General features: G+C 39.2%; 1 protein-coding gene across 1 annotated transcript; it reads right to left on the bottom strand.

The window, feature by feature from the left end:
- Positions 1 to 294: 294 nt before the first annotated feature.
- LOC131248230 (peroxisomal acyl-coenzyme A oxidase 1-like) lies at positions 295 to 12,970 on the bottom strand. The gene is made up of 14 exons (XM_058248399.1): positions 12,746 to 12,970; positions 11,861 to 11,969; positions 11,632 to 11,693; positions 11,079 to 11,288; positions 10,598 to 10,685; positions 10,351 to 10,513; positions 9,778 to 9,976; positions 8,934 to 9,131; positions 6,370 to 6,501; positions 4,011 to 4,131; positions 3,621 to 3,731; positions 2,974 to 3,043; positions 1,744 to 1,927; positions 295 to 740 (listed from the first exon to the last, which is right to left on the bottom strand). Exons 1-14 carry the CDS (start codon positions 12,881 to 12,883, stop codon positions 531 to 533), a joined length of 1,995 nt encoding a protein of 664 aa, XP_058104382.1. The 5' UTR covers positions 12,884 to 12,970; the 3' UTR covers positions 295 to 530.
- Between the last annotated feature and the right edge of the window lie 1,476 nt (positions 12,971 to 14,446).

Raw genomic sequence — 14,446 nt, 5'->3', positions numbered from 1 at the left:
TTTATGACAAACTCCAACATGGTTAAATACTTGGGCCCATTGTAGATGGACCACAGCCCTTCTACACCTTTCCTAAGGACCCAAATAGGTGGCCATAATCAACAGTAGAAAAGCCAGAAGGTAGTCAGATAAAAAATCAACCAGTTAAAACCTTTGGCCCCACAAAATTTACGGTCCTGCAGGAGAAAGCACAAATCGAGCAAAACTTACGATAAGTGAAGACATGCTACTATAGGTAGCCAATCATACCTGAACATTTCTTAGATAACTAAAAATAGCAATATTTTTGCATAATTATTTGCCAAATTTAGAGCAGACAGCCAACAATAACGATAAAATCTTCCAAGTTGAAATATACTGTTTTACATCTATAAAACAAGATCTTTACTGAATCTACCCAATCTTGTTAGCGCAGCTCTAACATTATTAGCTACCAACACTAAATCATAAACTACTGATAAAAGGAAGGCAATTATATTTATAAATGCATAACAAATGGTGGGGGTTTGACTGCTGAATTGGAACTGCAATTAGAGCCTCGATATCTTCAGTTGTTGCTTCAGCAGAGGACGGATATATTCCTGATAACCATCAGCCACATCTGAATCGTTGAGGGGATCCTTCCATGCCTGTTCATAGAGCTTCGGGTATACATTTCCATCATAACAGCCGAGAGTCGAACCTAGGTAATGGTCAGTGTAGTTGAATGCATCAACAAGGGCCACAGCATTCGGGCGGACCTGCCAACACACCATAAAGTAGCTAGTTGAAAGAAGGGCTTCATGATGGGGAGGAATGGCTAGAGGTGCCATCAAGGTATTCCACAATGGTATGGCCACCACCATTACCATTACAATACAGGCATTAACGGGTTTTTTTTTTTTTTGAAAGGCAAAGAATACAAAAGAAAAACAAAATAAAATCACAGGAAAAACATCCTAATGAGGATCCCAGTCCAGTCCCTCGACAGGGAGAACACCTTAGAGACTGCTGCCATGGGGGGCTACTGATATTCCTGAAACAGTAGTTATTCTGCTCCACCCAAATGGTCTACAAGGCAGCAAGCATAACCAGTCTCCACTTCTTCCTAACGCTGCTCACTGGCATACCGGCATGACAGGCCCTGAAAAGGCCTTCCATAGAGCTAGGCATGGCCCCTGTAATAGCTGTTACAGCCTCTCTTTTTTCTTTTTTATTTGTTCTTTTTGAAAAAGAAAATTTTGTTTTGGCTCCTTAACGGACTGTTACCGGCTATTTTTGCGGTAATGGCCATTATAACCATTACGGTCCTGTAACACATAACGGTTACCATCGTTACCATTTACGTAATGAGCCGTTACATAACGGCTTTGGAATACCTTAGTCGTAATGCATCAGGACATGAATATTATTCCTATGTGCCCATTCTGCCCATGATTCAGGGATTCAGATCGCTGGGCTCTAAGAGGGGGCTTATGGCGCCAAATTCTTCCAGATTAGAAGAGGCATTTCTTCCCAAACATTGTTGGATGTTTCTCTCAACCATCATTTTGTTGACCATGATGGAGATCTTCCTATCTGGGAGAGTTTTGGGCATTTCCCCATCCACAATGGGGCCCATTAGATCAACATTCAGGATGAGGAACAGCATTCTGGAAGAGCCCTTGTCTGTATGTTGCACACATATCAGTACACTATTCATGCCGTGATGAATCAGGGTCCGATAATTCCTCCCGGATAGAGAGAGAAACATTTTATACAGACCTGGGTGTATAGAGATCTCAGCTGCTCATTGGCAAGTGTGGCTTGCTTTGGGGTGATGCATCCAGTTGAGAGGAATTCACCCAAATGCTTGTGAAGCAAAGAGAGTGCATAGATGTTGCAGAGGGCGTGTAGCTGTTCTTTGACACCCTTTCCAAGGATGTCTTGTTGCACCTTCTCAATGAACCTGAAACAGAATATGCCATTCGATGACTAATTCAAAGAGCAGCTCAGTAGTGTTATTGGACATTGAAAAAGATTGATAATGTTCCTCAGGTGTTACTCTGTTTGACAGTGGTGTAACAGTGGCAGGCACACTTTTGCGGGTTATCTAGATGCAAATTTGTGGTGGAATTCAGCAATGAACTCAGGGGCAAGTTCTCTCAAACCCACGTGGGGGTGAATGATGCATATGTGATGGACCAAGTTAAAAGTGGGTCCCACAACTGCTAAATCAAACAGTCATTGAAGGGAAAAAGAGTCGATCAATGCAAGAGCTGACCCGCATCGCTTCTGGTGGCTTGCTCTATTTCTTTCACAAGATTTAAAAATAAAAAAATTTAAAAATTTTAAAAAAAAAATTTAAAATTTAAAAAAAACCTTGAAGGGTTGCTAATGTGGATTTCATGACAGCAGCTAATTCAAACTTTCACAGGAAAACTGGAATATTGTATAGAAAGCTCCAGGACCACAACAGAAGACAATGAATCCTGCCCGATACCAAATCAGGTTTCAGTCATCGAGATACTGAGGGGCTCGTCAGAGATCAGACTGTTAGTGATTTTTTCTCATGTATGCAGTTCAAGAGATCACGCCAGCACAGTGGAAACATAGAAATTTTCCACTTTTTTGGCTTAACTTATCAGTAACTTGTTTTCCATACATGTGGCAAACTACCGTCATGCACACCTTAATTTGGAGAGGCAATCGTCCAAAATTCACATGGATTAGACAATCCTCACCCTAAGATAGTCGGATTGCAGAATTTTTCTGTAACGATCTATTTTCTTTCCCTAAAAGTCCTCCTATAGATTGTTTAAAGTAGTCAGATTGACATGATTTTTGGGTACATGGCCTGTCAAAGTAATGGCAAACCTGATAACAGGTTTGCCACATGAGAAAGCAAGTGGCTGATAAGTTAAACAAAAGAAGGTGATGGACACAATAGTGTGGTCCTCCAGCACCATGTATGAAGAGAAGGAATGTGTGACAATATGGATATGGGCAACTTACTTGGAAACGACGATTAATTGGCAGTGAGCTATTGCTGCCTCCGATAAATCAGCAGATATTTCGGAAAACCCTGAACACAAAAGTAAGGTGTAAGTAGAGACTGAAAACAGCCCACCATATTAATCACAGTATTGAAAACAACAGAACACAAGATCCGTGAAGCTCAAAAAGAAGAGGTAATGGAGAGTTAGTAATGAATTAAACTACATAAAACCGTGGACATCTAACCTAACTTGAACTGTTGGGCAGATGCCTACAATGCAAGGGAACAATAGGCAAATGGTGCAATAATTTATTTATTTATTATTTTATTTTATTTTTGAAAAGTGATGATTCTATATTGATAAATGGTGGAATAAAATATGGGGAAGAAAATCTGTCAGAATGGCAAAAAGAGCCATTTCAAGGCTTCTTTGTCAACACATTAGGATACTTCATGCGATGACTCAATGATACACAGTTTTTCTGAATTTTAACAGCTTTAAAAGGACAGCAAAAAAACGGGTATGGAAGAGTAAATATCAACATTACATAAGTCTCCATGCATCTCAACCAAATGATACAAGAAGAAAGATACATGTTTGCTTGTTGGAAGAAATAGTGAAAAAAAGGTGCTATCTGCATTTGGAGAACATAAAAGCAAGTACCTTCTTCCGGATTCGGTGACTCGCCTATATTTTGAGCACAAGCAATAGCTAGCCTAACAGACCTTGCCTCAAACGCCTCCAATATGATGGCAGGTTTCAACCAATCCTCAGCTGCATTAAAAAAATAATAAGAAGAAGAAGAAGAAAACATCATTCAGCTGAACATATGAATATTAACATGATGTACTTACAGAGGGAAAAAATGTGCAAGTAGGGTGTGAATCAAAGGTATGATGTAAGAGTAGAAGGACATTACAAGCAACAGAAATTCAAAAATAATTTAGGAGTTTTTTTCAGGAAGATAATATTTGGATGCCAAAATACTCAATCCGACATAAAATTCTAATGATATTTCTTCTTTAAAAGGGAGCAATTTCAATATAGGCATACCTCTACGGGCGTCACAAGTACATTGCATTAAGTGTTGCACTCGACGCATATATGATGTGGTCCCAACAGGCTCTTTTCCAGATCCCAGCTGAGAAACAGTCTTCATGAGAAACCTTGCAACCTACAAATGATAATATTTAGTTCGATGGCATCAAACCAGAGCTTTCTATTCCATGAAAGAGGTGATTTGGTAGAAATGTAAGACCAAAAATTCATATTTTCAAAATAAAAAAACACAATCATAGACTGCAACTTCATGATTGAGTAAAGGAATTTTACAAGTAGATAAAACCCAGCTAAATTCCCAAATAAAAATACACAGCACAGGGACAATGAACAGATTGATTGCTTAGATTTGAAGCACATAGAACATTTGCTTTGTATCATCAGTTCAAATACAACAATATCGACCAGAGAAAAATGCCATCCACACATGTAAAAATAAAAAATAAAAAATTCTACACTTTTAATTGGTCATTTGTTTTCCCTATCCAACATATAAACCGACACATATGAAAAACAACAGTTAAAAGGCTACCCTTGATTATGTGGTTGCCACCAAACATTTAATTATTAAAATTAAAGGAATAAAGCTGCCCTTCGCAAAGGGTCGATTAAAGAATAACAGCAAAATAGAATCATGGGCCTGAAGGCTGAAACATCTCCCCATTTGGCATCAGGACACTCATTGCAAAACCCTCTTTAATTTCATGATAAGCAATTAAGATATTGCTTCATGAGCAACCTTTGTTTCTTGCCCATAAACAAAATTTCAGCAGAGTGGCATTTCAAATTGAGCAATGATCTGGATAGTCAAGCAGTCATCCAAATCAAAGTGTGCCCAGCATGGTATGCTGTAAAGGCCGTTACGTAAAGGTAACAGTGGCAACCGTTACAAGTTATGGGGTCATAAAGGCCACAACGGTGGTTACGGAAAAATGACTCATAAAGACTGTCAAGGCACCTGTAATGGCCCGTTACACCAATTGTAAAGACCATAACGGCGCCCTGTAATGGACTGTTATGGGGCCAATACAAGTTTTTCGGATTTTTTTATTTTTTATTTTTAAAAAAGGAGGCCGTAACGGCTCCCGTAATAGCCGTTACACCCTGTATCGTAAAGGTAATGGTGTTGGCCATTACCACCACCATTACGGTTATGGAATACCTTGGTGCCAAGACATGCCTACAAGGCGCATGGAATGTTTGTCCAAGATCCCGGCCATTCATCAAATGCACCCCACCATTAATATGCCCAAGCCCAAAAAGTAGGTCCACTCATCAGGCAGGTCACATGTATGAGAAAAGTGGACATATAGGAAAAACATGACCAATGGTCCATATGCAACATGTGTAAATGGCCCAACCAATGAGTGGATCAAACTCTGGGGTGAGGCATGTTGATGGTGAGACCCGCCTGATGAATAGCCCTGTCATGCACACAAATCTGCCGCAAACATAACCCTCAACCTCATGTGAGAAAGCATGCATAGAATTTCTCCTTCAAATCATTATGTTCACAGCTATAATAGTAGAGTCACTTTAAGGCTAACTTTTACATTGGTAAGCTTTAAGAAACAAATTATTTGGCAGCAAGACATGCCTCTTACAAAACATGTGCCCTTCTAAAGGAAAATGTTGCATGCCTATTCATAATTCCAGATCTTCCTATAAGAAGAGAATTTAGGAAACAATTTACTGAAAACTGATCTTTCATTCCATTCTAGACTCAAAAAATTGCCACTTCTGGCATGGCAATAATAGAGAAATGAAATGGTAGAAACATATAAAAGAGAAATGAAAACAGTTCATTTTTCTAGGGAAAATATACTTTATGGTCAAATAAATGAATAAAGTAGCAGAATTCTTGCTGATTGTAACAAAGCAGTGGAGAAATGCAACCCATTTGTAAAACAAAATCAAAGATTCCCAAGTATGGAAACTTGGGTAACCAATTGGACTCCCGGGCAAACCAAAACCATATTTTTATGACATTCAAGTGAAGAAAATTCACAGAATTAGAATCAGAACAACTCATGTTGCCAAAAAAACTGTTAGAGTACCTAGAGGTAAACATACGAGTATCCAAAGACACATGCAAAAGCTTTGAATGGGCATCCACGAAGAAACAGATTGAAGAGAACTAACACTCTTTTAAGTCAAGAAATGCCCACAATTCCATAATTCATGCATGCAACAAAATTGTGAAATTTTCAGATACTTTGCACCAAATTAGATTGATTAATCATGAAATCTCATAATATTTGGCGCAACCAAAACCCAAGGTAAGCAACAAGACAAATTTTAGTATCTCATCAACACATAATTCACTAATCTGCACAAGACATAATTCACTAACCTGCAAAAGAAGAACGGTGTTATCTCCTTCATATGTACAGGCAGGGACATATACAGCAAATAACTCAGGAAGCCCACTGCTACACAGATAACCATGGCCACCACACAGTTTTCGACATTCTTCAATCCCATCCTGCAAACAAAACAGATGGTTCATGAAAATACAGAATTTACATAAGTAGATATAGTAAAAATTGAAGTTAATAACATAGAATAAAGTGGCAGAGAAATCATCGGAGCTAAAAATAACTGAAGAATTACACCTGAAGCTAGCACTCACAAGTCACACTCTTAATGCTATTAAGAACGAAGAAGCAATTGAAGTTGAAATTGCAAATAAATGGAAATTTGGCCGCCTAAGCAAAACTTAGTACCCAAATTAAGTACAGTGTTGGAAAAGAAAACACGTGTAGTAACTCGATATAAAACTGTGTACTGATTGTGCAGGAACACCCACTAGGTCTATAAATAAATGGTGGTGAGATATTCATGATGATAAAGTTTTTTTCTTTTAAAGCAAAAAAATAGCCATGAAGCCAGAGCCACGACTTTGGGTATAACGGCTAACTCAAGAAATTGATTCCATTCAAGGTGAAGTTAAAAACTGTCATTGTCCCCACAGTCGTACGTGGGGTATGACCTTTCATTAGCAACAATAACTAATGTCTTCTTCATAAGACTTCTCACTAATAGCATAAGATGACAACTGCAAAAATCATTGGTTCAAATCAGGACTAGCCCACGTTGACTCCTCTTATCACGCATGACATGCTACCAATGCTGGTACCGCTCACACCCAAGCCTACTATAGATTTTTAATTGAATCCTATTATATTAGGCTTGTTGTTTTTGAATCCCAACAATCTTGTTGTATTGCTATCATATTGTAGAAACTCCATAAGTATTGATAATTCACTGAATTAAGCATGCTCCAGAAGCAAGCAAAAAAGAAAGAAAAAAAGACATTACCTCGTTTCACAAACTAAAAATTAACAAAATGGATCAAATGTTTCTGGTAAAAACGATGAATATGAATGGCATGTTAAGAATGGGCTACTCATATCCATATCCTTGACTTTGAGAAATGGAGAGTCGTATCCACATTCCTATATCGGTGTACCTATCAGTATCTGGCTATCATAGGTCATGATATTTATTACTTGTTAAGAATATATCTCCATTCAGTAAAATATATCATACGCTACAATATTAGACCAGTTGTTAACTTTAAACTTTAGACTTTGAAAGGAGTTTAAAATTGATAGATCCCTAGAAGTAAATATGCATCTATGGCAGGACGCCAAAGCAAAGCACAAGCTCCATTTGTTGGGATGGAAGGAGATGTGTAGACCTACAACCGAAGGCAGTGCGACCCTAATGCCATTGAAGGTGACAAATGTGGCATTTTTATGTAAGTGGATTGGCGGTTTGCTACAGAATAGAATGCTTTTTGGAGGGTTTTGGTGGACAAAGTAGAAGTCAGGATGATGACAGAAGCACACCAACGTCTAGTTAATATAGAGCCCCGGTATGTTAGAAAGGTATTTCGTCAATGGAGGAAAAAGTTATGCAAGTAACGGTGGAGGTTGGTAATGGCAGCTCTACAAGCTTTTGGCACGACGGTGTGGAAATGCAGCATTGAGGAGTGTTTTCCTCCGCCTATTTCTTTTGGCAAAATCCAACGACGCCAAAGTGGTGGGGTGCTACCAAAGGGTGGGGAATCATATAGTTTGGTGTCCAGCGTTTAGAAGGAACCTGTTTGAGGCGCGATCACATTCCTATGGTGGACCAATTACAGCGCTGTTATATGATCATCATTAATGGTTTTTGTTTGCGCTTTTAGCATGGGGAATCAGTCAACCATCTCCTCATGCACTGCCACTTTACGCATATGATCTGGGGATGGGTGCTTCTTCAGTTTAACATGGCCAGGACCATGCCTCATTCCACCCAACATTTATTAGCAGCAAGGAGGATTCGTCACCCTTGCAAGATTCGCAAGCTAATATGGGAGCTGTATTTTGTTGGGCATTTGCAACGAACGTAACAATCACACATTCAATGGAATTTGTGCATCAGTCCCTGACATTATTCTCCGTATCAAACACCTTGCTTTTCTTGGGCAGAAAGGGCGGGTGTGTAATTATTCCCTCCTCAAGTGGCTTTGCCATCTTATTTGATGGGCTTGTTTTGTTTCAAGCTTTTATTCAGCCTGCAGGCCTCTCTTTTCTTTCTTTTTTTCTTTTTTTTTTTTCTTTTTTTTTGAACAGCCATAATCTTTTCTTAATAAAAATCTGTCTGCCACTCAGGAACAACCAATGTATGTATCCATAATGAGAAACCAAATTCAAAGTCATATCCAACAAGTCAGGAAAGAAAATACCAACACAAAAACAACCAAATGGACAGTGGACTAAGGCCCTAGCACTTCTAGGGTTGGACAGAATACTGAGGTAACAAAAATTATCAAACTAAAGTAGAAAACAGTAGCAGTAAACAAATAGTGATTTAAACCAACCAAACTTTTAGACTAATTGCATACTGCAAGGGCACTCAGTTACATACAGCAGTCGCAGTGGTTGTCAAAGACTTCAAACCAGCAGTGCATGCATGAGCCTCAGGCAATGTTGAGAAATCATTTGCTTGCAATCTTTGTGTCACATCCGTGTACAGCCATTTCAACCACTCACCAACAAACCTGAAAGCATAGGCCGAAGCCAGCAATGGGAAGAGCCTGCTTTGCTGAGTTTTGTAATCAATCACCTAGAACCAAAAGGAACATGATCAATACCGTAATCATAGAAGGTGTAAACAGTGTGAAGACAATAATATCAAATATTTATCCCTTTTTTTTTTTTTCCTTTTTCTTTCTTTGAATGGTAAATCAAATACTTATTCTTTGAAGCAAATAAGAGAATGAAAATGAGAATGAAAATGATACATATAAAAGAATCATTTGAAGACCGTAGGGATTATCTTAAGAATGCATTAGAGACTACATGAGAAATCGGTAACAGTGGGAAACGGGGTAGAACCCTTGAGTATATCAAGTGGCACTCAAATTGTAAGAGAAAATGTTGTGTAGAGACTACAGAGTATTTGCAAAGGCAGAAACTCAATCAAACATCACATGTCATCAAGTCCAAATATTGGGAATGAAATCCATTGTTGCAATATGCTTTTCAGGTTAGAAATCCAAAGATACTTCACACTTTGATCTCAAGTACAATGCTGCATGCAACAATCACTACTAATGAAAAAAAAAAAATTTACTAATTTGTCTGCAAACCAGTGCAATTCTTTTCCTTTCTCTTTTCTTTTTTTTTTTTCTTTTCTTTTCTTTCTTTTTTTTAAAGTAGCAATTCAAATATTTACTAATCTGGGGGGGAAAAAAAAAATCCTATAATACCTGGGTCTCTGGACCACCATCCTGTGAACCAAATTGTCTTCGAACAGCACTATATCTAACAGCAATACAAACTGCTCTAGACAAAGCACATGAAGCATCTTGCACAATGGTTTGGCGTACATACACCATGGTCCCATAAACCAGCTGCCTTGGAACATCAGATTGCGTATACTTCCCTTCTCTTGTGACCTGAGATACCCTGCAGCATTTGTAGGACAAGTTTAGGAGATAATTTCCCCTAAAGATTGGACCTATTTATTCTTGACTTGCGCAATTAAAGCAATAAAAAAAGTAAAGAAAAAGAATAGAGAACTTTAGAGGAATACGAAGTTCACGCTCAAGCAGACTACCTGATTTATAAAAGTAATTCATCTGATGCTGTATGAATTAAAGTTTTGGGGTACTTAAAAAAAAAAATTTAACTCAAAGCTACATCAAAGAAACAGAAACAGACAGGGGATCCATCACAAAGTTCCTTTCTAGGATCCAACATGGAAAAGAAAAAGGAAAAATAAAAAATAAAATCTGCAAGGATGCAAGTGTTAGCATGAGAGAAGTGATGATTGAACAAACCGCATTAACATTTGACTCCTCGGTATGCGCACATGATCAAACCGAAGGACACCATTATCCATAGTGTTGTATGCTCCATTTCCAAATTTCATCCCGATATCACCAACGGTAATACCAGGAAGAGGTGAGTGATCGTCTAAACTTCGTAACTGGACTATGAAACCTGTAAGCAAAACAATTTCACATACTCATTTCAGAAGTGGAAGACATACCACACAAGGCTTTAAAAAAGGAGCCAGAACATTACCATGAACCCCATGCTCTCGGCCATCCGTGATAAGACGAGCATAGACAACTGCATGTGTTGAAGCTTTACCCAGGCCACCAGGCCACCACTATTCATAGAAATACAAAAATAAAAAAAAAATAAAAAATAAAAAATTAAATTAAATTAAATTAAATTAAATTAAATTAATTAATAAATAAAAATGAGTGTCATAAAATCTCGTGGAGAAAAATGTCATCTCGATGCCAATAAAAAGATACAACTAGATGTGAAACTGATATAGGTTGATTGTTCACAGAAAACCAAGTAGAGATTATCAACAGATGGTAAATAGCCGTCAAAACATACCCGAACTACTACCAAGTGAGCAGTTACATTCATCAGAAATTAGTTCCAAAGCATCAAAGAAAATAACCAAAAAACGAACTATTTGAAAGAGTATTCATGACAACAAGTATCCTTCGTTATTACAGATTCCAGACCTATAAACTCCATTACTCACTTTGCTTGAAGTTAGAGTCGGGCTGTGAATGATAAATTCATCAGATTTCGGATCAAATGTAGCTGTTGTTTCAAGCCCTTGGACATTTGAACCATGCCCAAGTTCAGTTTGTGCATAGCAGCCAATTATCTGCATCTTTTGCGCCAAAGATAACCACTTCTGCTGCTGCTCCTCAGTGCCTTGTCCTTTGATGGCAGGTATAAACATGCCCTACAAGAAGAATGATGGAAAGGAAATCAACTGCAGGTATAGCGGGTATTACAGATTCTACATATGTATTAATAGATGTATTATTGTATATATGCATGTAGATTTACTCAAACTGAATTTCTGGCATGATATATTGTGTTGTAAGATAAAGGTTATCAAACATCTCAAATCCAAGAAAAAAAAATGCCCAGTTAGGGAGCTAGTAACTGCTTTGGTATATGAGAAAAAGAACCTAATACTTCACCCCACTAACCAAAAACAAGAGCATAAAACTGGGGTTTAACGGTTTAGTTACATTCAAAACAGTTCAATACGACTAAGAAAACATGCAAAAAGTACTCACCCAGTGTAGATCTGTATAAGCAGGCTCGTCCAAGTAAAATCTTAACCTCCTAGCCTCTTCTTCTGTTAAAGAGATTTTAATAGTTAGATTGCGTATAATGGAAAAAGGATCACACCATAGTTCAAGGTATGACTAAAACCAACCCTGAGCTCGCAACACTGCACAGTGACTACCAAACAATGTTTGTGATCGTATGTTTACATTATCGTTCTCAACAATCAAGACATACCCGAGAGACGAAGTTCAATGATCCGCTTCCATGCATAGGATGCTTTTCTTAGGGTGTTTTTAAACAACTCCTTCCGACTCATCATTGCTCTGTCATCCTTACGAAAGCCCTAGAATCAAAAGAAGAAGACGTCATCGTGGTCAGAACTATCAGCTACTCAAGTCACTTATCATACAGAACTCATGGTTCAAATCTAAATGTGAAGGGCAGAGAATGGAGCATGTGAGCTACTGTTTTTGAAACAGTGGCAACCCATCCACCACAACATGGCATAAGTGAATGTCAATCAAGACCATCCAAATAATCAGTCCCATCATGGATGAAACATAACCTGAAAATCACACAGATCGGACACTCTTGGTGGTCTAATTGGTGGCTATCAAATGGGTAGTCAGTAAGAAAATGATACACATCCCACACTCAACAGGCAAAATCAGATGGCTCCGATCGTCAGAAGAATTGCAACAGTATACCGTGGACGGCTTGCTGCCTTTTAAAGAAGAGTGCCAAAGGCACGCCATATTGCACGCTCACATGTGAAAGATCCAACCTTGGAGACTCTTTTCCCTCTTTCTAATTCAACTCAGCTGATATAATTTCAAACATTAACGATTCAAAGACAACCGAATTCTCCTCAAACAGCCAAAATAGCATCAAACCCTAGAAAACCTGACTCAATCCACCGCCCATGAGATTCCCTAGTGAAATTCAAACTTGAAGAGAAACATAAAAACAAGGAAATGTAAATCAACAAGAAGTAATCAAAAAGAAGAAGCACAAACAAAACCACGAATTGAATCAACACCCAGATGCCGAATGGTAGTAAGGAATCAAGGAAATCAATTTCTAAGGAAGAAAAGGAACGAGAGAGAAAGAGAAGCTCACAGGATCGCTAGCGACGAGGCGAGCAATCCGATCAGAGACTTCATAGGCATGGCGAGAACCCGCCCACACGATCTTCATGGATTCCACATCGAACTGTGCCTTGTTCCTTTCATGAGCAAGATGATCTACCTCCTCCATTTTCGTCGACCTTCTCCAAAAATCCAGCCAAGAACAGAGTTACCTCTCTCTCTTCTTTTCCGTTCTGCGTGTGTACGAGAGGATATATATATATATCCGCTTCTAGGAAGAGTGTTCTCCCGAGAAAAGTACGATACGCATCCACAAGCGGATTGCGACCTACCCCCGCCCGGACGGTAATCCGTCGCGGGCAGGGCTCTGTGGGGTCCACCGTGATTAAGTGGTTTATCGATGCCGTTCATCGTTTTTTTCAGATCATTTTAAGGTATCATGATAAACATAAGGCAGGCCCACAGCTCTAGTGGACCACACCAAAGGAAGCAGCACTGATTATGACACCCACCGTTGAAACCTTTCTAAGGACCACCATGATGATTTTTTTTACCATCCAACCTATTCATAAGGTCATGTAGAACTGGATAAAGTGAAAACACAAATGTCATCTTTATCCGAAACATCTCCAGCTCCCAAAAAGTTTTTAATGGTGGACGTTCAATCCCTACTTTGTGGTCTACTCAAGCCTTGGTTCTATCTTTTTTCCGGAGACATAACCTAAAATTATCTGTGAATATAGGTGGACGTCGTGGATAGAATCTTTGCATCACAGTGGACCCCACAGAGCCCTGCCCGGACGGATTAGCGTCAGAGCGGGGGTAGGACGCAATCCGCGTCCTACGCACCACGCGTCTGTTACTCTGCTACCCGGAGAGTAGGAAGGAGAAGGACGGTAGATTGGGCCCACTGACACGTTTTTTAAAAAATCCATCCGGTACATCCGTTTTAACTCTTCATTTTAGAATATGATATAAAAATATAAGGTAAATCCAATATTGAAATTGGCCACATGATGGGAAGTAGTGGGAACTGAACACTCACCGTCTAAATAGTCACGGGGCTAAAGAAGTTTTTGATAAGGAGCTTTCAGCTTATCTTAAGTGGGAATGACCTCATGAACGGTTTGGATGGCATGTACATGTCACAGTGTACCCTCGAAACGTTTCAATGGTTGTGTCCTATGCGGCGGGGCCAGCCCGAAAAGAGTTGTGGTATTTTCAAATGAAATGTCTTCCGGCGTGTGTGGCCGGACCAATTCCATGGGATTAGTTCGGATGGAATGGATTTTAAGGTAATGATGGTGGTGTCAGTATTTGTCCCTTGATCCCATGGGTTTGGGATAATCCCCATGGGATTTACAACAGCCTGTTTAGACCCCTGTTTAGACTGTCCCAAATGGATGGATTTGCATCTACACTGCTTCTTGTGGTGTGCCCCACTCACTGTTTTATATTTGCCTTAAAACAAGTTCATGGCTAAATGTAGGCCGGTGAAAATGATGGACGGAGTGGATATCTTATTGATATCTTGGTGGGCCCCACATAAAGGTGAAAATTCACACCCTGGGATTGACAGAGCCCATGTTAGCTACGAGCGGTGTTTACGAGGGAGGTACATCCCGCCATTCCAAACGGAGGATGGGATGAGATGGTGCAGGATAACCTTCCTAATCCCATCTAATTCCATATCGAGCCCGGCCAAACAAACCCTTAGAAAGTTCATTTTCTC

This window comes from Magnolia sinica, chromosome 6 (genome assembly GCF_029962835.1).
Source record: "Magnolia sinica isolate HGM2019 chromosome 6, MsV1, whole genome shotgun sequence".
Classification (NCBI taxonomy): Eukaryota; Viridiplantae; Streptophyta; class Magnoliopsida; order Magnoliales; family Magnoliaceae; genus Magnolia; species Magnolia sinica.
Note: the sequence above shows the minus strand (reverse complement) of the source record. Positions and strands in the feature narration are given on the sequence as shown.